The following is a 26,330-nucleotide window of genomic DNA, read 5'->3' as shown; positions in this document are numbered from 1 at the left end:
GGACATTTAAACAATGTGGGTAGATTTTAAGACCAGAACATTGTTCTGGGGCTTAAACTCACTGGAACATAATATCAATTATACTATCTATAATTTGTTGAGTATTGTATTTCAGGCACTGCTCATGGTACTTTAAGAAGATTAGCTTATTTCATCTTCAGAGAAATCCTATCAAGGAGGTACCATGTTTATTCTCTTGTTTTAAACAAGAAAACTGAGGCTCAGAAGTTGTTGGATTTATCTCAAGAATATATATACACGTGGCATGGCCAGGATTTAAACCCAGCCAGCCTGATTCTAAAATTTACACCCTAAATCAGAATTTTACCCTACATGAATTTGAAGGTAAATCACCAGACTATGTAAATGTTTTCCAGAATACATGTTCAGTTTGAGGCTGAGATATATGATACTATATTTATCTGGAACATGGGCAGGAAATGAAGTGGAAGAAACTTGTGAATGTATAAAAAAATTGCAGGGTATTTTTCTAAATATATACACAAAAAGTACGTCCTATGCTAGTCTACCATAATTTCCATCACAAATACTTGAGCTCCGAAATGGGCATATAGTTTGTTAACATGCCTTTATACACACAAAGAAGTTTAGATACTAGAAAAAAATTCCCAAGAACTCCTAAAGATGAAGGTATATAGATAGCATTAAAAGGAATTCTAATAATAGGTTTAAATTTCTTAAGTGAAATTGGTTTCTTTCTTTGACATACTGGATATGATTCCCTTACTTCTCATTACACAAACAACCTCTACTCTCTGAACTTATCCTTCACCAAATAATGACATCATTATGACTGAACGTATTTGAATAAGTTTTATAATTCTTTTTCAGATAGAATATAAGTGTATGATTGCACTTCCCAAATTCTGAATATGTTTCATAATGGCTCATTATATCCTATTATAAATCCTTCATAGCACAAGACCGACAAATGGCTAAAATCCATCCCCAGATAGCAGCTTTCTTTTCACCTGACTGTGCTTTAAATGGCCGTTAAAGTGTTGGTGTTTGTCATAAAAGCTAACTGATCCAACATATGATTTTATTTTGAAGCTGGTCATTCTGAGAAACAAAGGGTCAGAGTTCCCTTAGGGAAATCTGGTAAACTCTGCTTTTTGTTTCTCCTCTTCACCCCTCTTTAGGAAAAGAAAGACGTATTGATCTTATCTCACGCATCGGCCCTCTGAGAGGATGGCAATTAGCTAATAGAGGTTATGCATCAGAAAGGTCGTCAAGTACAAGGGAGTGTCTTCTTTTTTTTTTCTTCAATATTTGGCTGTAATCATTTTTTTAAATTTTATTTTATATTGGAGTATAGTTGATTAACAATGTTATGTTAATTTCAGGTGTACAGCAAAGTGATTCAGTTATACATATAAGAGGGATAGATTGGGAGTTTGGGATTGACATGTGCAAACTGCTATCTTTAAAATGGATAACCAACGAGGACCTACTGTATAGCACAGGGAACTCTCTCAGTATTCTGTAATGACCTAAATGGGAAAAGAATTTGACAAGGGAGTGTCTTCTGATGCAATGCAAGGACATCCTCTTAGTTCTTTCTTCAGAGAGATGTAAGGGAGCACTGCCATCGCCTCTTTGCTCCACCCCTGACACCCTATTAGCCCCTCAAGAGTATTTTCAAATTTCACACTAGGCTCACTCTTATTCAAACCCTTTAATTGTTTGACTGCTTCCCTAGATACTTTCCAAGCCCTCTGGGGCTTCATGGCCTGTGGACTTGGTCAACAAAGAATCCCTCCCATTCTCTAGTAGGTCTGTGTCTTTATTCCCATCTTACCCCTAGGGTCTTCATGACCTTTTTTTTTTTTTTTTCTTAGATTCCATATATATGTGTTAACATATGGTATTTGTTTTATGGGGACGGGGAAAGGTAAGCTGGGACAAAGTGAGAGAGTGGCATGGACGTATATACACTACCAAATGTAAAACCGATAGCTAGTGGGAAGCAGCTGCATAGCACAGGGAGATCAGCTCAGCTCAGTGCCTTGTGACCACCTAGAGGGGTGGGATAGGGAGGGTGGGAGGGAGGGAGACGCAAGAGGGAAGAGAGATGGGAACATATGTATATGTATAACTGATTCACTTTGTTATACAGCAGAAACTAACACACCATTGTAAAGCAATTATACTCCAATAAAGATGTTAAAAAATAATTTTTTTTTTAATTTTTAAAAAATAAAAAAAAAAAAGAATCCCTCCCAGAGCTGTTTCGTGGATTCCAAATTAACCAATAAAAATGTTCTGCAACCCCGCCTCCCTCTCCCACATGGAATGAGGCCACATAAGGAACTAGTTATTAAAATGATCGAGGAAACGGCCAACTTGGGGACTTCAACTGTCAGTCCCAGGGCTGCAGTGGCTCAGGACCACACGTGCCTCGTGACATACCTCATAGAGGTCGATCATGACGTTGCCCTCAGGGCCTCTGCTGCTCTGGACATTCTCCAAGGCCAGAGTGAAGTAGACACCACGGGTGTCTGAGATGTAGAGGTTGTATGTGTCGTTTTGGTTCCATTCTTGGACCGCTGCGAACACTTGGTTCTCATCAGTGCTGATGACATGCATGTCCTGAGGAAAGACGCAGGGAAGGAAACAGGAAAAAGAGTTTTATAAGTGCACCTGGCACGCGTCCACAGAGTGGAATCTGATGAAGAATACCAGAATAGGCTCATAGGTACTGTGAGGCAGGACAGAGATTTTCCTATAGCATATTTGTGACATAATAGTTAAGTGTTCGTCACATATTTCCTTTGTCATTCATGAGGTTAGGCAGTAAGGTCATCAGAAAATAGGACAGGGAGATGCTTGGTAGCTCAGTTACAATTTAATTACCTCATTAGATAATCTGAAGGATAATTTCTCAAATATGTATGAGTTTGGAGAATCAGGCATCCTGATAAATTTGCCAAGCACAAACACAGTACATGTTCAGAAGGCATATTTGGGGCAAATACGAGGGGCAGAGGGAAAACAGACCAGCTTTGCATCTCTCACTGTGGTCCAGGGACCAGCAGCATGGAATCACCTGGAAGTTTGTTAGAACCTCAGGCCTCACCTATCGAATAGAAATCTGTATTTTAATAAGACCCGTGGATGATCAATATGCACATTAACGTTTAAGAAGCACTTCCCTAAGGCTCAGCAACCCCTAGAGGTTCCGGAGGAGACCCCCAGAGCACTAATCTGCAGGTTAATGAGTGTCCAAGGACTTAGCTTATCAAAACCTGTACCCTGAGAAGTTCCCCAGGAAACCTTAAATAAAACAGGGAAAAACAGTCTGCGTAAATGATGACGTTTTCAGACTCCGGTTGTCCCGGAAGATAGAAACAAGGCAGACATAATGTGGAGGCAGTGAGCAGATGTCCCTGGGGTGGGGATTCCAAATCCCTTCTCTCCCCATTCAGAACTCCAGAGGAGTGGGTGTTCAGGGAGAGGCTGGCATAGACCAAGGCTTGATGTCTCAGACCAAGGCCTGCTGTCTCCTTCAGGAGATCCCGCTCATTGCTCTCGGCAGCCTTCCCCCTTCGCCCAAGGTGGTACACATTGGTATCACATTCAAAAACCAAAAAGCAAAACAAAAACAGAATTATGTATAAGGCTAAAGGTAAAAGAACAACCTGGAAAGGTTCTTGGCCTTTGTGTAGCTCAGGGCTCAGATCCTCCCAGAGGGATCATCCACTCTCCTTGAAAAGGTTCAGGAGGTCTGTCAATCTTCCTAGGCAACAACTCCAGGGCCGGAAAATTCTACCTAACTTCAAAATTTCCCATTGTAATATATGCCCACGTTCTCTCAATCAATCAGCAATTCAGCTTCAACCCTGCTTTAGACTTAGAGGAGCAAGTCTCTCATTCCTCTTGAAAACTGACCACAGTGAACTCATATGATTCCGGAAGGAAGAAGTCCTTATCCAAAGAGTTTTGTATTCCTGACACCTTCTCAGGCCTTACTGCCATACTCTAGAGTTTGATAACGTTTTTATAGAGAAAGTGGGGAGGCCAAAAATGAATCCTGCCCGTGAATTCAATTTGGTTGATAACGCAAACTAAGGTTTGGTATAAAAGTTGGCCACATCTTATATCAGCCCAACGCCTATGTACATTTCTTCTGGCAACTGTAGCTTGATGTTCTTTGAAAAAACATCCTCATGTTTCTCAGACAAATTTCCTCCCTGTGCTCAGTCTTTGCTACTTTCTCCCACCCTCGGCACCAGAAGTGATCTTGTAGGCCTAGCATTCAGAAAATTCCATTTTCCTGATGACAGTGATTGGATCAGTGATGGCAAAATCAGTAAGACATGATGCGAGAATGACTGTGGAATTATTAGAGAGAACAAAGTTATTTTCTACTGTTCGTTTATAAGCAGTTGGAATAAAAATAAAGTCTAGATCTGATGGAGACATAGCTTGGAGGCAGAGGATAAGCCAATCTCGGAAAAATAGGCTCAAAAGGTGGAGAGAGATGGTCCAAATTCTATGATAGTCTTTGGGTCTCTGAATGTGGATATCTAAGGAGCCTGCCCACCCATAAACTTGTTTAGTTAGAGAGGACAGTAGAGCAAAATGATGAAAAGAATAGTCTTTGAAAGAAAACTACTTGAGTTCAAATCCCGGCTCTGTCATTCAGCTGTGCGAACGGAACTTTGTGCCTCAGGATTTCCACCTGCAAACCAGATATAATAGTATGCCCTTCGTGGAGTTGTGAGGATTAAATCAGTTAGTAAGTGTTAAGCATTTAACCACAGTGCCTGGTGTTAGCATCTGCTCCATACATGCTAGCTATTTTCTGTTAAGCAAACCCTAAATCCCCTTTGTTGATTAAGCAAGGTTGATTTGGCCTTTCTGTTCATTGCAAATATTAGGGTGCTAACTAATACACTTAACAAAACGTGGTTCATCCAAATGTTTTGTTTCTTTCTAATCAAGGGAATTAACTGTGGAAACTAGTCCAAAGGCCATTCATCCACTGAGGGCCAAACCTTCTATGGCCCCCCATTTCCTATAGGACAAAGATCAAAGTCCTTACCCTACCATTTAGAACCCTTAAACAACTACTCTCAATTCATGTTTCCTTCCTTGTTAGCAGGATGTAGCTTCATCCCTGAATTCAAGTTTAACTATTTCAGTAACCTCGTCCCTGCATAACTGTGCCTTTGGACGCATTAAATAATCCTAGGGGCCAGAGTAAACCATCCATCCATACTACCGCAGCCCACTCAAACTTTTCCTTGGTTGGTGTAGAATGCAAAACACAGATGCATCAAGTACTTACGTCACTTAGAGAACAAGTAACAGAGCAAAAACAGATTAAATGGCCATGGCTAGATAAGGGCCAAGGGCAGATCTCTCTCTATATATAATCTAATTACACTGAAGAGACTGTTTAAAAACCTTGAGGATATGGGGAGGGGGAAGGGTAAGCTGTGACAAAGTAAGAGAGAGGCATGGACATATATACACTACCAAACGTAAGGTAGATCGCTAGTGGGAAGCAGCGCATAGCACAGGGAGGTCAGCTGGGTGCTTTGTGACCGCCTGGAGGGGTGGGATAGGGAGGGTGGGAGGGAGGGAGACGCAAGAGGGAAGAGACATGGAAACATATGTATAACTGATTCACTTTGTTATAAAGCAGAAACTGACACACCATTGTAAAGCAATTATACTCCAATAAAGATGTAAAAAAAAAAATTTTTTTAAACTACGTTGGTCTTAAATACTGTAACTGAAACGTCTGACATATTTAAATGCCATCTTTCCTTTCTCTTCGTGCCTACACGCGCCTGTATCAGGAAAATATGTTATTTCACCCAAAATGGCACTTTATGGCGAAAGCTTATACCGAGATACAAAATTTTAGACCAAGAAGTGAACTCTGAGATGTTCTAAAGCACTTCCCAACATTTGTTCCATAGGACACCACTATTGTTCGATTTTAATAGATTGTTTTTGAATGGATCCTTTTGTAAAACGTTTTGAGTAATGCTAACTATACAGCTTTCTTGCTCACAGGACATCCTAGAGCCTTTAACGTATCAGCGAGCTTCTGTTAGTCTCTAGGCAAGGAGCATGGAATGGAGTTTATTTCTTTTTTTAAACTCACGATCATAGAACCAAATTTTTGTGAAGCATCTCTAAGGGCATTTTATTGAGTAATGAGTTTGAGAAACTATTATTGTGAATCTAAGCTCTGTATTTTAAAAATGTAAAAAAAAAAAAAGAAATTGACAAACCAGCCCAAGGTTCAAAGCAGGGGAATGACAGATCCAGGTCTGGAATTAGGGTCTCTCGCTGTGAATCAAGCAGCCTTTTCATCAACCCACACCCCAGTTCACATCGATCTTCTCCAACACAGACAACTAGATCCATACTAATATTACCTTCCTTTTATAGTGTATCTGTCCTCCAAAATGCTCAAAGCACTTTCATATGTGTTGCCTCATTTATCTCACTTGAGTAGCTCAGAATGAGTTCCAAGTATGGTAAGGGAGGAAAACTGTCACTAGGTCTCCCTGTCTGGAGGGCCTCACACTCTTAATGGTAACAGCAATACTAAAATCTCCCCACCTCCCTCTCTGGTCATCTTTACCATTATATTAATTTTTTTTTTAATACAGCTCAGGGTAACCTCAGTCTTTCAAGAGTTCAAACAATGGCAGGGGATGATTAAAGAAAATTTGAGCATGTAAGTGCAGGTTTGTCTCAGTTCCTTTGGTGAGCACGAAGCTTTGTTCCTTTCCAGCTGCAGCAGCCCTGCTTTGATAGAGGGTCCTGAAATAATGCATCTTTGCCATGGATCACTCCACCCAAGCTGGGGCTTCTCTTTGAAGGTGTAATGGGATTGTAATGAGGCATCTCATTGCCTTAAATAATAAACACCCACTTGGACCAAACAGTACATTCATTCGCTGTAGTGGTTCCGATTTTTCTGGGGACAAGCTAAATTAATCACCCCATTCTACCCTTGGACCTCAGATGAGGCTGACTAATGGAACCTGCTCATCTGGGAGAGTGTGGGAGGGGCCAGACAGCCAATTCAGGCTCAGACTAAAACTCTTCCTTCCAGATTGGCAAGATGCCACTGGGGGCAGCTGTCAACAGTGATTGGCGTGATGGCTATGAACAAGCAACGCACAGTATGTGTTTCCCAACACTCCAGCCAAGGGGCCAAGTGGTTTCTTTGTTTTAAAATACCATTCTGAGGCTGCACAGATCAATGGGACTTTTTCTCTGGATGCTCCTCAGTATATAAAAATTTGGGGGGTGGGTGCTGCTCCCTTTTAGTAATAGAATCTATTAATTTATTTAGAGAGTAGAAAAATGTAATACAACGAATGCCAGTTTGGGAGTCAGGAGACTCAAGTTCTAGCCTCAAATCTGCAGCAAGAAGCATCTGGTTTGGCTGAAACTTATTCCACTCAAAAAGTATATTCCCAAGAGTAAGTGAGCATGAGATGAGTGGCTTGAAACTGCTGTTTCCTGATGTGGTCCCAATTCCCACATGTCTCTTGAACAGGAGCATCTCACTGCATTGAGTATGTCCTTTTCTTTAAAGGTGAAAATCTTGCAAGCCAACTCCTTCATTTATTGGTCAAAGACAGCAATTTATTTCAGTGCTCAAGTGAAAAAAAACAAAACAACAAAAACAAAACAAAGCAAAACAACCACCAGCTCTGTTGGACTTACCAAGGTAACATGATCATCTCCCTCATGGACCTCCCTGAAAGATTATCAAGGGTAATTTTAACAACACTCAATTTTTCTTTTACATACTGACTTTACCCAATTCTCATCTAAGGCACAACTCCAATGCTGTGTTTGTCTTTTTGGAAAATGTTTTAGGCCAAATCAAGAGCAAGGAGCATTTAAACACACACAGGCGTAGGCATATAGTTCTGGGCAATTACCACTGTCATCAATCTCTTAGCAGCTGAAAAAAATAACTACTAATATGGAAATAGTTCTTTGCAGTTAATAGTGTAATTTAATGGGTGTTATTATCTCTAATGGGCTGAGGTTTACAGCTCACTTTTCACTATGCTAGGGTTAGGGGCAGAGTGATGGCCAAGGATGAGAATTCTGCCTGGAGAAGCCACTGTCTCTCCTGGGAGAGGAGACCTGCAGCGCCCTTGTGCTATATCTATCACTGATTCCCTGGGCAGGTAGCTGATGTTGGTCCAAGATAGCAAACTACAAAGTCATGGATAAAAATACAAGACGAAGAGTCATGAAAACACAATTGAAAAAGCAGTTATTTATGTTCTTTGTTCAACCAAAGGTTTCAAAGCTGAGCTATGTTTAAACCTACACAGTCCCCTTCTTACAGCCACACACATCTCCCTTGTTCTATTGATCAAGGCACACCTGTCAGAATGGCCATCATCAAAAAGTCTACAAATAACAAATGTTTGGGAGGATATAGAGAAAAGAGAAGCCTCCTACACTGTTGGTGGGAATGTAAATTGGTGCAGTCACTGTTGAAAACAGTATGGCATTTCCTCAAATAACTAAACATAGAACTACTATATGATCCAGCAATTCCACTGCTGGGTATATAGCCAAAGAAAACAAAAACACTAATTCAAAAAGATAAATGCATCTGACTGTTCATAGCAGTATTATTTACAATTGCCAAGATATGGAGGCAACCAAAGTGCCTTTAGCAGATGAATGGATAAAGAAGATGTATGTGTGTGTGTGTGTGTGTGTGTGTGTGTGTGTGTGATGGAATATTAGCCATAAAAAAGAATGAAATCTTGCCTTTTGTGACAACATGGATGGACCTAGGGAGTATTATGCTTAGTGAAATAAGTCAGAAAGAGAAAGACAAATCCTCTATGTTATAGCTTATATGTGGAATCTAAAAAGTAAAACAAATGAATGTATATTAAAAAAAAAAAAAAAACAGACTCACAGATATAGAGAACAAACTAGTGGTTACCTGTGGGCAAAGGGAAGGGTGGAGCAGCTAGATAGAGGTATGGGATTAAGAGATATAAACTATTATGTATAAAATAAATAAGTAACAAGGATATATTGCACAGCACAGGAAAATATAACCACTATTTTGTAATCTATAAAAAATATTGACTCACTATGTTGTATACCTGAAGCTAATGTAATACTGTAAATCAACTATACTTCAATAAAAAATTTAAAAATAAAAACACTCACATGTCAGTGGTTGTTGCTAGAAAAAAAAGGCACAATACATTAACAATTTCTGGCTATTTAAAATACATCACAGTGGCAGCAAGACCTCAAATCCACAGCTTTGAGCTCCCAAGTCAGTTTCACTTCCACTAGGTGGCGCTCCATATTAACGCAGTTCTTCAGTGTTTGTGGAGAGAGAGTCTGGGGATGTTAGCGGTTGGGAGTCTTTAACTTTTTTCTGCCACTCTTTTTAAAGGAGTATGTCTTTGGGAAAGTCTAAAAAATTAGCTGTGTCTCCGAACCCTAAAGAACCAGTCTCGTAAGTTCCACTGGGAAAGAAAGCAAATGTCGGACGCTACATCGCTGCATCACCTCTCCATGATTAATAACAACAAAATGGTATATAGATATGTATCATACCTGTTGCACTGAGATACTGTGTATCCAAAGCATAGTTTCTGTCCTACTAGAAAACCAATACATCCCACTTGAAAAGCAAAAGCACGTCAGTTATCAATTTACTCAGATGCTCCTACAGCAAGAATTCCAAAGAATTAGAGAGAGAAAGAGAGAGGTGGGGGAGGGAGGGATGGACCACTGAGAGAGAAAGAAGGATAAGGAGGTTGGCAAAAAGGAAAATAAAGAAGTGAACTTGAGAAACAGAGATGGGGGGTGAAAAGAAATAAATAACTACGAGAGACTGAAAGAGTCCTTGGGAAAAAGAGTAGACACTGAAATAGAGAAACTGATTCAGGCCATACCTTGGGCAAAGCATATTTGGGCAGCTTCATTTGGGCAAACGCATTCCTTCGGTAGGAAACGTAGTAGTGTGGCCGTCCTCCTGATGTCAGCTGGAGCGTAAACATAAAGAGTGTAAGAAGAGCTACTACGACAGTTACAGGTCACAGAAGGACAGCCCCTGAATGGAAGGGGGTAGCTGCCAACACAACAGCTTAAGTGAGTATTGTGGGCCAGTGTAAAGAATTGGCATTCAGTTCAAAAACAACTTAGACAGTGTATGTGATTTCAGAGGCCCAAAGTGAACCCACTGCACAAAAATACAATTCTTCAATTTGCCCTGCGGTGCAGAAGTCAGGAGACATTTTTAGCAATTTTTTTTGTTAAATAATACAAGCCTTAGGGTATATTGGATCTGTGTCCCTCAGCAGCCCAGCCATCTAGCCCCAAGCCTTTGACCACACAAACAGGTCCCTGTGCCAGATGAGAAGGGAATGGTCCAGGTCACAAGGTGGCAGAACGGGAGTGCTCATCTCGGCACTGAATTCCAGTTCTGTGCAGTCACACTGCTGGCTGTGAGCATGTCCCACACACAGCAGTGCTGCTGATGTGTTAGACGAAAATCCAAGCCAGGATCGTGGTTCAAAATCATTCTAGACCTCAACCTCCCAGAAGAGAACAAATGGTGGGCTACCTCCCCCAGGTCTGCCCAGAATGTACAGCCCAAAGAACGCTGTGAGTCTGAGGGAGGGTGAGAAGCGCTGTGGTCTCCAACTCAGCTGAGCACCACGAGGTGCAGGCTGTGAGCGGTGCACTGCCACTCTCTTTCTCCTTTGGAGCCACTCTTTTATCCCCAGCTTTATTGAGATATCATTGACATATAGCACATGCAAGTTTAAAGTATACAATATGATGATTTGATATGCATATATTCTGAAATGATTACCTCATATAAGGTTAGTTAACACCTCCATCCTTTTACTTAATTAAGATTTTGTGTCTATGTGTGTGATAAAATTTCAGATCTATTCTCATAACAACTTTCAAGTATATAATACAGTATAGCCACTATGCTGTTTATTACTTATACATCATATAGCTGGACATGTACCCCCTTTGACCGGCATCTCCCCATATCCCTAGCCCCCAGTCCCTGAAAACCACCTTTTTACTCTCAGTTTCTATGAATTCCTGTTGCTACTCTTAACCCATGTAAACATCTGGACTTTGAAGTCATCTGGAGTTTGCATACTCAGAATGTCAACAAATGCCTTGGGTGAATTTTCACCAGACACGTAAAAATGTGACTAGAAAGTTATATTCACCATGACGTGGCCAGACCACCTCTTGGTCCTAGTGTCGGGTTATATGTTCATAGTGGCCTGGGTAGAAAATATATAAAACTCTAAATGCACAACAATTGATTTTCATTTGTGAGTCATATATGTGGATTATAAACTGTTACTAGAAAACAGGAAAGGTCCCTGGAAGCAACACTGATAGAGAAACGATTTATACATAGAACCAATATGGGTAACCATTTCCCATTTTAATGTCACTTGATAATTTGATGCTGAAGTTATCAGAGTGCTCATTATTCATTTTCCTAGAGGAAAAGGAAGTGTGTGTGTGTGTGTGTGTGTGTGTGTGTGTGTAACTGTGAACTACTTTAAAAGTACATAGGCTGATAGTAAGGAATTTGAACATTTACTTCCCAATACATGGGATTAAATATTCTAAATTATGATTTCTTGTCCAAGTAAACATACTAGTATCTAGAATGTCTCAATCACAGTGAAATTGTAGATTTATTTATATATATAAACTATTTAGCTATTGTACCTTTGTCAATTTTAACATGGAAAGCAGTAAAGGAATTTTTAAATGTTTTGTCCAAACAAGCCTAAATTTGTCCTTAAATGTGGAAAGAAACAAAGCATTCTTGCTCCTTCTCTCTTCTAACCACTCCTGAACCCTCAGCTTCTCAAGCTGTTTCTCACTCTTGCAGAGGTGAGAAACCCGTCTGAATGCATCTCATCTAAATTCTCTTGACCCTGATCTCAGTCCTGCCTGTAAACAACAGAGGCTGATCGTGCTCTATGGGCTCTGCCTCTCACCACCTCCAGGCACCCCACATTGACAAGTCCTCCAGACACCACCCCAAGGAAGGAATTACTATTCTGTTAGTATAGAAGCTTCAAATTGGTAATGTTCCTTTTGTTAAAAAAATAATGCCTTGGTGGTGGGGGGGAAAGGGTAAGCTGGGACGAAGTGAGAGAGTGGCATGGACATATATACACCACCAAATGTAAAATCGAGAGCTAGTGGGAAGCAGCCGCATAGCACAGGGAGATCAGCTAGGTGCTTTGTGACCACCTAGAGGGGCGAAATAGGGAGGGTGGGAGGGAGGGAGACGTGAGATGGGGGAGATATGGGGATATATGTACACATATAGCTGATTCACTTTGTTATACAGCAGAAACTAACACACCATTCTAAAGCAATTATACTCCAATAAAGATGTTAAAAAATAATAATAATAATGCTTTTTTTTTTCTTTCTTTATTGCTTTTCAGAGAGTGTAAGCAGGCAAAGGGGCTGCATTAGGGACAGAAGCAGGGAAGGGAAATGTCTTTGACACAATCAATGGAAGTGGATCTTTCATACCTGAACAAACACATAATCATCCTGGACAATCAAAGAGTCTGGGTCAATGTAGCCTGGGAAAGGTTTGTTTCTGCTGGCCTCTGTGCAGTTCTGCATTCCGCAGGTTAGGTATTGTGAATCTGAAATAAACGAGGGTGAGGTGATATACACACAGCATGTTAGAGTCAGAGCGGACATCTTCTACCTTTCTTGCTGTCTTCAAGCCTTTCCACAAACCTCACATTCTCTATTCACTACATTATTGTTACTATTGTCGTTAAAAGTATTATCAGTATTATTTTACTCACTTGCTGTCAACACCACCATCACTATTTCCCAGTGCCTCCACCAACTCTTGTCATCCTAGAATATTAAATTCCTGTTAATTAAATTTTTTCCTTCCAAACCCAAATGAAAATATTTTCAAAAGCTGGCAATAATACTTGTGCCTTCTTAGTTATTTTTTCTCATTTATAGGCTTCACCTCCACACTTCGACCTTTGGTAAACTGGGAAACACACACATATGTGCAATCATCAATCACCTCACGCTAGAAGTGCTGTTGTTATAAACAATAAGGTGCTATGTGAAGATGAAGGTTTTTCTTCTATTACTAATTGGAAATAAAACAGAATTGAGAGGAGATTCCCAACTCAAAAACTTTGCCCTCATTTTATAGGTGAGTAAACTAAGACCCTGCATCTCACCTGAGACTATAGCAGGTGATAAACATATCAGTAATAACAACAGATTTGATCCCTGTTGCTGGAAGCATATTGTATGAGGGAGGCTGTCACTGTTTTTCAACCACAACTGTTCTGCCCTCTCTATGAATCAGATGTCACTTAAAAGTCCCTTTGCCTCCTTGCACTGAGAATAAATTCAAACCCTCTACCACCACTGCTTCAACTGCCCCTCATGCTAGTCTCTTCTCTCCCTGTGACTCTTCTACTCTAAACTGCAATATGTTCAGGAATTTGGCCAAACTTTCGACCACTAAAGAGGCTTTACATTTGTATTCTCTCTGCCTAAACTGCTCCTCCCCAGGATGTTCCCCAAAGAAGGTCTAGATTTCAGCTTACTGTTACTTCTGAGGGTTTTCCATGATTACTTTCGATAACACTCCATCCTGTTAATTCCCTTCATGGAATTTATCACAATCTAAAGTCACCTTGCGCATGATTTATTTCTGCCCCTCTCCCTGTTAGAATATAAGCTCCATGAAGACAGAGACCTCTTTTGTCTTTGTTGTTCCCTCCTAGACCTCCAGATTCTCATACTGTTCCAGGCACATAGTACGTAATAAATAAATATTCCTTGGAACATACCACTTTACTGGAATATATCTTTTTGAATGAAAAAGGAAGTTATTTTACCTTTTTTTTGGTGCTTAATGAGTGGGTAAGTTTAATTTTAGGACATCAAAGATGTATGAAGAAATCCACTCTTCCAAATGAAGAAATCAGGACATGATTATTTACATGAAATGGGGGGGTAGGCAATCGTATGTTGAGTTGGATATTAGGATTCACTAATTGACTTCCCTGAAGGAAATTTCTAGCACTACTTTTACTGAAGAACTTGGGTAAACCTGTATTCTACAAGGAGTGCCGCTAGGGGGCGGCATGCATATTTGCTCCAACTGACCAATGGCTGACGTAGCTGCTGATAAGCTCTAAGGAGAGGGAAGGAGAGCTTTATCTACAATCTTCCTTTATCCACAATCTTCCTTTATCCCGCTGCCATGTATGGTGATGGGGATAGCTCTCAAGTATTTTAACCCATCTAGTCCTCCAAAGAGAAACTAAAGAAAAGTCTTTCAGGCTTCCCTGGTAGCGCAGTGATTGGGAGTCCGCCTGCCAATGCAGGGGACACGGGTTCGAGCCCCGGTCTGGGAGGATCCCGCATGCAGCGGAGCGGCTGGGCCAGTAAGCCATGGCCGCTGAGCCTGCGCTCCGCAACTGGAGAGGCCACAACGGTGAGAGGCCAGAGTACCGGAAAAAAAAAAAAAAAAAGAAAAGCCTTTTACACTCCCTTCCCTATCTCCTTTCTTAGACATTCTTATAGTTTCATTTTAGGGCATAACTCATGATCTTTCTCCCTGAAGAGAATTTCTGGGACTCACCCCTTCCCAGAACAGTTCTCCCCATGCCACACAAAACCTGCACCTCACAATTTCACACTCCATCAGACCCTTCTACAGCTTTAGTTGACTTCTGTTTTTCAAAAGGCAACTCAGGGTCATAGAAATGGAGATTGGCATCTGTGAGACCTGGGCTTGAGTTCTGGTGTGGTCATAGCTGCATAATTCAAAGGAAATTATCTTCCCGAGTCTTGCTACCTTCATCTATTAAATGAGGAAGCCAATGTCAGCTATCTTGTAGTTTGGCTCTAAGGATTTACTGAAATAATATATATGCTAAATGCTTTGAAACTCAAAGTTGTACAAATGTCAGTTGTTACTATCAACTATAATGTTCCTATTTTCTCTTTTGCTTCTTTTCACAGTGATTAGATCAGTTTGGGGCACACAGTTTGTCCTTAAGGAAACTGAATTTGAGTATTACAGTTATATTTCACTATGAGGTACTATCAGTGACCTATCCAATGCTCACTCCTCCCTGCCTCTTTGCCAGAAAAGCCAGTACTGGACCTGGTGGCTCATCTTTCCTCCACATGAATCAGAAGCTCTGATGTGCAGGGAATAATCCTCTTGAGTCAATGCCCGCTCTACTTGCCATCATTTGCTTTAGGGAAAGCCATTTAAACCAGTTCTAGTAAATAAGAAGTGAAAGAGATCTTTTAAGGGGCTACAGGGAGGCACAGCACAGAAGACCTTCTTCTGCTACCGTACAACACTGAGTCAACGTGACGCGTGGGACTGCTCTAGCCTTCTTGTGCGTGGAGGAGTCTTAGAGTTAAACTTACACAATGAGTATGATGAAGAGGTGGAAGGGACCTGTTCCCTGATGACATCATTGAGGTACTGATTATACTGAACCCAGGGTTGCCCTGTTTCTGTGCTTCTTGTTATGTGAGATAATGAATGAAAACAATTTGAACCAAGCGTTCAGAATTAGGAAGTCTCAGGCTTCAATTTACGAATACAACTTCCAGTTAGAATTTCTCAGACTGCCACCCCATGAGGACTTCTTGATGAATACACAGTGCTTGTTTTATCTATAATGGTGTCTAATAGTTTCTTTCTTCAGACCTCAACTTCCCCTTCAAAGGTCCCTGAGCAAGAATAAGATGGAAAATATAAACTTTTCACATTTATAACGCAACTATACAAAAATTATTAATCTGAGGGATCTGGGGAGAAATTAAAAGAACAGGGAAACTAATATTTGTTGAACATCTATGTGCCAAGTACTCTAAAGCACGTTCACACTTATTTGGTACATTTAACCTTCACAATACTATAGAGTATAATTTATCAGCTGACTTTGCAGATAAAGAGAATGAAACTCCAAGAGATTATAGAAACGGCGGTTAGTACATATAGTACCGTATAACCGTATAGTACGCGGTTTCAAATGGGGTTGGTTGGCCTCCAAGTCTGGTTTATTTCCACTATGTTGCATAGTGGAAATAATGCAACCAATTGGTTGGGGCCAATTTTTGTTAAGCATGTTTTTTGGCTTCCAAGTATAAATGGATATACCTAGATTAAAAAAAAAAAAAAAAGCCTGTCCGTTTGTATTTTTGTGCAGGGTCATTTGGCAATACGGATCAACATCTTTTCGGGTTCATTTCTGAGAATTCGACTTGAAGAAATAATTAATGATCTATGCCAAGATTTATCTACTTTGATATTCATCATAGTGTTGTTTATAATTTAAAAAAATAAGAGAAAACAAAAAGGCCAACAATTGAGGAACAACTAAATAGACTGTGGCACATGCATAGTTTGCTATTAAAATTCTGCCTTTAGACTATATATGAGGAATTACAGAAATGCTTAATGCATTTTATATCATAAAAATAGCTTACCAATTAATAATGCTTTATCAATGTTAATTTCTTAGCTTTGAGAAAGAGAACATGGTTGTATAAGACGTTAACATTAGGAGAAGCCGGGTAAAGCTGCACTATCTTGGTAACTTCTCTGTTTATCTAAATTTATTCCAAAATAAAAGTTTTTAAAAAGTAGGTTACCAAAATATGTGCATATGGACACGATTTTGTGCAAGTGGTATATATATAGATGTCTACATATGTATGTTTACATGGGGAAAATGAATAAAAGTTATATATGTGATGTCAACACTTGCGTAGAGGCAGTGATGTGAGAGAGGCAGACAACCAGTGTCAAATCTTTGGTCAGCACCTCTCAGCCGGGGAAAGGGGCCAGGGGTCATGGTGGGCTTGTGGGATCCTGCTTGCAAGAATTAGAGAACTGTCTCTAATTCCTTTGCTTGTTCTCTCTCTCTTCACTCCCCGTGCCACATACTGAGGCAGAGCTGTGCAATGAGCCATTCTTGAGCTGAGAATTACAAAATGTACAACCGATGGACCCAAGAAAAGCCCCAGGAAGAGGTCTTGAAACCATGTCTTTCCTGGAGAGGTTCAAAGTGAAATTTGCAAGCTGAAGGGGAACTGATCAATTCCCAGTGGCCTGCCTGTGGGAAACTGCTCCTGGTTTGTTCTCCTTCCCCTCCTAATGGAAACAGAAAGAAACTGGCGCCAGCACTTCACACTGAGGGACCAATCATTCTTATTCCCCTTGGGGCTTGCTGTAACAACATTAAGCTTGATGAACTCTTTCCATATTCAATTCGGGTGAGTTTATGATGCAATTTCATAGGAAGTATCTTGTAATTTGGCATTAATTAACATCAATTAATGTAGGCAACTGCTAGACTTTAGAATTAATTTCATTACTTTTCCCACACAGATGTTTTCCTTGCCACAGGTAATTAGGACACTGCGGCTCTTTTTAAGCATCTCGCTCTCTGCAACAGCTGCTGCTTGGAACAATGCAATTCCCATGCCCCCTGCGCTGCTCTAAGGAAGGGAAGCTGCTTTTTAAAGGCCAGGCTTGGAGCAGGGGAACAAGGGTTTAAATGCAGGCTTAGCTTGGTAAACCTAAGCAAGTCACTTTACTTCTCAAATCTGTAAAATGGGAATAAACAGGAGCCATCCTGCCAGCGGTTATGAGGACTTAAAACCTCGGTCGGGAAATGTGTTCAGTCCTGTGTCTGGCTGGACTGTGCTCACGTAGTGGGAGCTGTGGCTGTGATCGAAGCACCCCCTCTTTCATCACCAGTACTGCTCACTGTGTCTCAAGGGAACCAACCGGGAAGCACTACAGACATTTCTACCTGAGACAATAGGCTTCCTTTATATTCATGCTTTGGTTTGGGTTAATTTTTTTAAGTAATTTTTTAAAACACCATGAAAAGTATTCTCCCAGTGTAATTAATAGCTAATAAATATTCTATGCAGGCAGTGTGAGGTAGTGGTTGGGGCAGAACTGGAAACTAACTAGGGCTGTGAGATGACACAGAAGTCACCTTGGTGCCCAGCACACAGGGCAGCCCGCCTGCAGCCAGATTGTTGTGCAGGGTCTCCCTCCTGTTGGAGTGAAGGGCTAGGTCCGAGCTCTTTCTCTCTTGTGTTATGTGACTCTGAGAAGGTCATTTACCAAACTAGGCTTCAGACTTTTTCTCTATAAAACGTGGGTTATTAGAATTTTAGGATCAAAGGAGGATGTTAAAATCAGACTACTGACTTTCAGATCTGAAGGTCTTTACCATCCTTTACCCACTGAAACCTCTTCCCTTCTCACTCTCGCCCAAGGGAACAAAGCTCTGTGATGTTGCTGGGAAGTCTGTGTCTCTGGGGCTTCCGCTCTTTTTAAACAGCACGTGCATTCCTGGCTGACACCCTGTGTTCATTCAGAGAGCTCCCCTGGTTTGAACTGCCTTTTCCTTTCCTGTGATCCTATCCAAATACTTCCTGGGCCCTTCTGTGGAGTTTTTCCTGAGGCTTGGGCAGACCTCTCCCTTCCCACAATGGCTCCATTGATAGCGACAGCAGCATTAACCTCCAAAACAACCAGAGCAACCTCTCCTCTGAGTCAGGAACTGTGCTGAATGGACCCCATGCTTTTTCTCTTCTAAACTTTGGAGAAGATCCAGAATAAGGTACTTTTTACAGGTAAAGAACTCCAGACTTAGGGATGATACTTGAACATTGTAAAAGCTGAATGTTAAATAAAACCATAAACTACGCTGGCAAGCGTGAGCACTTTAAAGCTCTCTCCCATCCCCCGTTAATTTTCAACTTTGAAGCAAAACAGTTTCTAAAGCCCATAATCTGTATATAAATTTTTATCTTGTTCTTTCTACTGTCCTATTATTTGGTTTGGAACATTCCTATTACATATTTGCACCCAACACACACTCACACACACACAAACACACACATGTGTGTGTACACATGTATCAACAAGCTTGTGCTCATAGAAACTTCATTCCCATCAGGGGTCTAGAGCACTCTGTGGCACGTACCAGTTAGAAACTGAGATCTTCAAAAGTGAGACTCCAGCCTTGACCCCTGAAAGACTATATTGAGGACAAGAAGTTTCTGTGAAAATTATAAACTTAGATCAAATGTCCTCCTTTGGCATGATAAGCTTGTGGCATTGCTTGCTTCTAGGCAATCTCTTGATTTTGGCCCAGTATAACTTTCTAAGTGTTGTCTTGTATTGATAGCCTTTGGACACTCAGGAGGCCATGATGACTACAGGGAAAGTTCTGGAATTACACATTTTTTGCCAAGCATGGGGCTAGGAATTGGGGACATGAGAGAGGACAGGAGGACAAAATAATTTAGTAGAAATACAGAAAGTCCTTCACCAAGGATGATGCAGTGGGGTGAGTGTATCCTAGGTGGAGTGCAGGTTCTGTGGGTCCCCAGGTGAGGGGCATCTGACCTTCAAACCTCTCCACGGATGGTTTACTCTGTGTCAGGACTTATCCTACGACTCTGCATTTATTTTACTTTGCATCAAAGGGAGTTGTAGACCCGTTGTGCCCTCATGGCCTATAGAACACCTGAATATAGAGACTATTTTACTATTGACTCTAACTCACAGAGGGACAGTTACCTGTGCAGGGCTGAGGGTGGGGACACCCAGGGAAGGCTGCGTGGAAGAGCTGAGAAAAGCCTGGAAGCTGCTTGGAGCAGTGACAAGCAGGACACATCATTCCAGAAAGCAAGAGCACTGGGCCAGAGCACGGGGGCACGAGAGAGGATGGGAGACGGGCTTGGGGAATGTCAGTCACCTCTTCTGTGAGAAAGTCACACTAGAACTCCAGTTTATGCCAAGAAAAGACACAAAGTTATCTGCAAGGTCACACCCAGCCATGAAAAACCGAGAAGCATGTTTGTTCCAATAACTTTCCAAATTGAGTTTACAAAGAAAGGAGTGGGAGACGGAGAGACAGAGACAGGGAAAAGGACAAATAGTAGGAAAGAAAGAAAATAGGAATCCAAGTGGAAAGAAGGGAGGGAGGGAAGGAAGGGAGGAAGAAATGAAAGCAGTTTTGTGCATGGGGGAGAAAATACACAGCATGTATTCTCCAGGGCTTTCTGTGGGAGAGGGACGTACGCTATTTACTTAGATGTGTTCATGTGTTATATGATGAACGCCAGGACAGAGGGTCAGTTCAAGGGACAGCCTCTGAGACACGTGGGTATATCCAAACCACTATTTCTTCACTTACTAACTTTCTATTTTCATCACACTCGATACTGAATATCATATTTGGAACATGACAAATACTCAATAAAGATCAATAAGACATGATCCTTGCCTTCCATAGTGAAATAAACAGAAGGAGATGACACGTTTGTCTGTCTTCTCTATATTCCAGCTACACCTCAGCCATGCCAAACATGCCCATACTCCGTATCCTTCACACGTGATGTTCCATCTGTCTGCAGTGCTCTTCCACCCAGCAGACCCAGCTCTTTCCCTTACTTCCATAAGGACTTGGCTGAAACACCAAATGCCACCTTATCAGAGATTCTGTGACAGCAGCCCCTGCCCCGCCCCGTCACTTTTCATCTAGACTCTGCTTTGTTTTGCTTCCTAGAACATACCATCACCTGGCACTATGCATCTGTTTATAACCTGTCTCCCCTAACCAGAAGGTTAAGCTCTATGAGAGTCAGGCCTTTGCAACATCCCTTACTATCCTTCGTTCATGCCTAGAAGGGCAGCTGGCCTAGCACAGATGTCCAACAATGCTTTTCAAATGAATGGATAATAAATAGGTCTGCAGTGAACCAGACCTGGCTTCAAATTTTAGCCTGCGGCAATGGCAAAAATATTTAGCCACTGTAAGCCTCATTTTCCTCATAATTAACGTGAGGAAAATAATCATAGGTCCTACCTCCAAGAGTTGTTGTTAAGTAGTGCAGCAGCGCCAGCCAAATAATAGGAATATAATGCACGATCCTAGCATCTGTGTTGCTTGAGAACACATGGGGCAAAGGAGGGGGAGGTATGAGTAAGTGGCAAGATCTTTACGTTACCTTTTGTTCTTGTTTTAAAGCAGGAGTTAGAAACAGGAATTTTTCCAACCCTTAGAAATTGCCACACATGCATGTTACATGGACTGTTGCTGCTGAGTCCTGGGGGAGCCTGAAGACCCAGGAGAAACCCAGTCCTTTGTCCTAGAGTTAAGATCTGGACATCTAACAAGGTCATGGTGAAGGTGAAAAGAGATGAGACATGTCAAGAAAGGACTTTAGCAGGCAGCAACCTAAGTGCCCATTCACTAGCACAGGAACGAATGACATAGGCAGAGTCGTCACACAGTGTAAAACGATACAGCAGTGAAAAAGGCTGCACTGGAGCTCCACTCAGCACCATGGACAGAGTGCCACGCAAAGTACTGGGCGACAAGGCAGAAGGGAACCCAAAGTATGATACCATTTCTATGAAGTTCAAAGTATGCAAATCAATATTATACACTGTTTAGGGATACAGACACAAACAACAGAAGGTAATGGTATGAACAGGAATGATTGACACCCATTTCAGAAGAATGGTTAGTGGCGGTAATCGGAAGATGCAATTTGGGAAAAGGTACTGTGGGCTTCAACTGTGTTTGCAACAATGTAATTCAGAGGTTGACACAGACTCTGGTCCATCCAAACCCAGCCTGTCATCTGTTTTTGTGTGACCCATGAACTATGAATGACTTTCACATTTTTTAATGGTTGAAAAAAGTCCTAAGAAGGGTAACATTTCACAACCTGTGAAAATTACGTGAAATTCAAACTTCAGGGTCCATTAGTAAAGTTTTCTCAGAACACACACACATACACACACAGGAAAGATCTGGAGAAGACAAATTTCTCTCCTGCACCTCTGTGTTCTCCCCCTCGGGATGGGAGGTAAGGACACAGACCTCCTCACAGATAGGTGAGCACACAGGAGGCAGGGGAAGTAGTAGCACATAATGGATACAAAGGACCTAATTTGAAAGCTGCCCAGCTGAGCCTGTTACTGCACTGTCACTGTCAGGTTTTTCATTGCTGTGTGGGGAGGCTCGTGTTATCTTATTTTATGCTTTTCTGGTTGGTTTTCAGGGTCGTCTTTAGGCTGCTAAGTCAGAGGCCAAATTGAAATCAATAGTCTTTGAAATTAAGAGACTTTTGCAATAGGAAAAATGGGGTCAGAAGGACACTGCTAGGAAGACAAAGTGGTAGTGGTGCCAAAGCCTGGGAGCTCAAGGTAAAGTAGAGGTCACGCCCAAACTGCTGGCTGGAGACTCCTGACTTTCACTCTCTCTCCCACGCTTCTGTGATTTTCTTTCCCACCTTACTTGCACAGCAAGGTTTCTTTTTACCTGATACTTTAACACCCTCTGGGGGAAGGACTAAGTGTACCCTCTCTGCTGCCCAGCCCATTGTTTTCAGTGTCAAGTAAAATCCTCAGGTCCTGACCCCCGGGGCATTTTCCATTGTGGCCAACTCCAATTCCTCCAGGAGTTCCCCCTTCCCTCCAGGCCTTGGCAGCCCAAGGACTACTTATTGGGCTGGCCACTTCCAAGCAGCCGGCATCCCAGGCTTTATCTGTTGCCTATAAAGCTCAAGGAGAAACCTGGCAACCGTTCTACACTAGTCTCAATGTCCTCTCCAGGTATGAAAGGGGGACACTGTGCGCACGGTACCAAGAAAAACTGGAGACGTCTGGTTAGAAATCGGTGGGGGCGTAAAGGACACTCAAAACCCCATCAAGCAATAAGGTCGAAGGGAATTCAGGGGATGCTCTGAAGTCCCTTCACGTGCCTCCTAAATGTATCTAGGACGTTGGGTTACATTTCTAGGATCACTCTCTATTCTCAGTTGCAGGTTACTCAACATGGGAGGATCCTTTTCTAAGCCAGAAGAAACACCTCTGGAGTATATCCTTAAGAACTGGAAACTTAAATTTTACTGTCAGAGTGCCTGGCCTTTATATAAATTGGGGGATGGAAAATGGCCTGAAAATGGGTATCTTGCAATTGGATCTTTATTGCCACAGGATGGGAAAATGGACTAAGGTTCCCTATGTTCAAGTTTTCATGGCCTTTTATCATCATCCTGCTCTATGTGGCTCCATCATCAAAAGCCTGAGGAAACAGAAGATCCCTCCTAACATTCGAAATGGTCCCCTCTGACTTCTCCCAACTCTCAGGGGGGAACCAAGTTTCCCCCACTCTTGCAAGCTCCCTCACTCCTCCAGAGATTCTTCTGATCAAACTGAGACCCCACCTCCCCAGAGAAACAATCCCTGCTTGGACAACATCTTATCAGCCAGTCTGCCCCTGTTATTAGGGCCAGTTTTAGCACTATTCGGTCATATTTTAGCTGTGAAACTATGACTACAGAAAGGAAAGATGATTTTTTTTTGACAATATGGCCACAATATTCTTTAGACTCTGGAGAAAACTGGTTAAAATAAAGCTTTTTTTGAAGTTGTAAAACCGGTTCTTTTTGCATGTGCAATTAGAGAAATCTAGCTTGTTAAAATGCTTTTTGGTTTATTTTCAAAATTCTGACCCTGAGAGAATAAAAATATGCCTAGGAGAAAGCTTGAGGTTAACTCTTATCATGTCCTGGGGAAACAAACACAGCCCACTTTGCCTGAGACTTCGGCCTTGGGTTGCTTAGTGAAACTTCAAGTCAAAAAAAAAAAAAAAAAAAAAAAAAAAAGGCAAAGAGACAATGTAAGCCTCAAGAGGGAAACTATGAGATCTCTGTCTGGATATATGTATGTCTCAGTATGTGTCTTTGTCTTCGCATAATATTGCTGAAGTTAATTTGTAAATGAGCTCTATTTAACTGGCTTAAAAGAAAAGTAAGTGCTCACTAATCAAACAATTCTAAATACAAGACAGAAACTAAAGATGTTTGGGTTTATTTGACACACGCCTTGTACCACATTGAGAAAAAAAAATGTGCTTTGGAAAAATACATGTTTTTAGAGGTTATGGAATGTGATCTTGAGTTTGCTGATCAGAAAACGCCAGTATGACAAACAGTTACACCCGGTTTCTTCTTGGTTTTCACTAGAGGTCATGGGTTTTTAAGGGTTAAAAATTATAATATGTAATCAAAGCTACCGAAGTGACAAGAGAAGCATTTCAGTGCGTAAAGCAAGTAGGATATATGTTGTTGGCCAGAGAAGATATAAAGACCGGAGATATTTTTGTTGGGGTAAGTGATGATAATAAATTTGTCCTACAGTTAGTTGTTTATAGATGAAAAAAAATGGGCAAGTTATTGATAATACGGATCCAGGAAGTGATGAAAGTTTTGTGGAAAAGGAACTATGAAAAAAAATTGGTACGTTGTTAAGACTGATTAAGACTAAATTGAAATTAATTAGGTAAATAAATTTTGCTATTAACAGTAAGCTGGTACCAGACTGAAATTTGGTTCTCTCTCTATATTAAGAGAAATGCTGCTTTTGATAACAGACTGTGTAAATTTCTTTGCCTTTAAGTGATTTATATTTGCTTTTGGAATCTTTTGTTACTTTGGTTAAGTATTATTTGACAGTGATCTATGAAGATTATAGCACACGTAGAGAAAGTTCATTCTGCTTCTACGAGATTAACCCCCCCATTGTCAGACTTCTGCCACGCTGATGCCCTGTAGCATGGCAATGGTCTACTCCTAAATCAGGGAATTGAAAATGGATCAACAATAGCTGTAGCTTAAACAGTCAGCCCTATGGGAAGACATGTGCTGTTCCCAGACCAGGGCTCGAACCCGTGTCCCCTGCATTGGCAGGCAGATTCTTAACCACCACACCACCAGGGAAGCCCTTGGGTGTGTTTAATAAAAATGGGGGTAATTAGAAAAAATTATGTTTCACTAAATATTATCGTAGTTTCATTAGTTAAGTTCTGTGTTTACTAAGACTCACTTCCCAGATAGTCCCTTGCTGTTATGTGATAGTTACAAGTTTTAATTGAGTTATTAAAGGGACACTCTAAGTTTGTTTCTGAAGCCTAACTTTGTAATCAATCTTTGGATAAAGATCAGATGCTCCATGATCTACAACCAGGAGATTAACAGCAGGCTACAGTCATTCAAGTTTAAAGAAACAATTAGACTATGCTAAGGATAAGGAGCCTGGTAACACTAGGAAATTGGGCTAAATGCCTTATGGACAATGCCCATGTATACAACTTCCCTTAAAGATAAGGCCTGGTGAAAGACAGACGAAGCCAGACAAGCTGGGGCTGTACTAGGCCATACCTAATGAAAATTTCTTCACTTAAATTCTTACTTATGACCTTACTAATACTGCTAGCTGTATTGTTTCTATTTTTGCCTGTTTTACAAAATTGTTGTTTCTTACATTACCAAATGTGTGACTGGGCCTTCGATAAAATGATGGTATATAGTCCCATAGGAGATCAATGACTGGAAGAGTGAAACTGGAGATACAGGAAGACGCACCAAGAGGGAATATTTTCCTAGACCGTAAGAGATTAGTAAAGCAGGAGGTCCAAAGACTTTTGGCTACTCACAAGGCCTAGTCCAGTAATGGCACACTGAGCATTCCTAGCTCTGTGGGACAAAATAGTCATAAAATGCCCCCCAACCATGGTCAAGTTTAGGACCATGAAGGGGCCCTGCCAACAGGAAACTGGCACGTGCTGTCTGCCTCTACAAAGATTAAATCTGAAGCTGCTGCAGCTGCTGACCTTCAATACCCCCTGAAAGGAGTTCAGGGTGGAGATCAGGAATGAGGCATTGTGTGCTCTGGGAAAAACCTGACCAAACAGGCCTTCAGATGGTTAGATATTTTCAGGTAAGGATTTTTATGAGCCCAAATTCTCACCTTTCTCATACCTAGAAAAACTCTAAAATCATTAACAGTGACAACTGCTTTGGTTTATGTGTTAATAGCACATCAAAGGTTAAAACCTACTTGGATAAAACTAGACAACTGGCTACCTGACTACAGGTCTCCTCAAAGTGCCAGGTCTAGACTAGGATTCAGGCTTATCTTCCTGAAAAAAAAAAAAAAAAAGATCTATTTTGTCTATTAATGTTCAGGTTGTCACTCCTCCAACTACTTCTGAATCTGTTATATCTACATCAATAACACTAGGCTAATTAAAAAAAGACATCAAAAAAAATATGACCACACCAAAAGGCTCCATTCCTTTGGACAGGGTAACCCAAGCCCTGACTCTGTCTGGACCAGGATCAAAAATTGTTACCAAATA

The 26,330-nt window shown here is 41.2% G+C and overlaps 1 protein-coding gene across 2 annotated transcripts in view; it reads right to left on the bottom strand.

Annotated features, from left to right (window-relative positions):
- SORCS1 (sortilin related VPS10 domain containing receptor 1) overlaps positions 1-26,330 on the bottom strand; it is a 556,814-nt gene that overhangs the window by 127,335 nt on the left and 403,149 nt on the right. For both annotated transcript variants that reach the window (XM_073793984.1, XM_073793985.1), the window contains exons 7-9: positions 12,598-12,716; positions 9,954-10,043; positions 2,434-2,613 (exon numbers count right to left, since the gene is read on the bottom strand). In XM_073793984.1, the coding sequence (XP_073650085.1) occupies positions 2,434-2,613; positions 9,954-10,043; positions 12,598-12,716 (389 nt within the window). The remainder of the gene's footprint in view (positions 1-2,433; positions 2,614-9,953; positions 10,044-12,597; positions 12,717-26,330) is intronic.

This window comes from Tursiops truncatus, chromosome 16 (assembly GCF_011762595.2).
Source record: "Tursiops truncatus isolate mTurTru1 chromosome 16, mTurTru1.mat.Y, whole genome shotgun sequence".
Taxonomy (NCBI): domain Eukaryota; kingdom Metazoa; phylum Chordata; class Mammalia; order Artiodactyla; family Delphinidae; genus Tursiops; species Tursiops truncatus.
The sequence above is the reverse complement of the archived record's forward strand: the minus strand, read 5'-3'. Positions and strand labels throughout refer to the sequence as shown.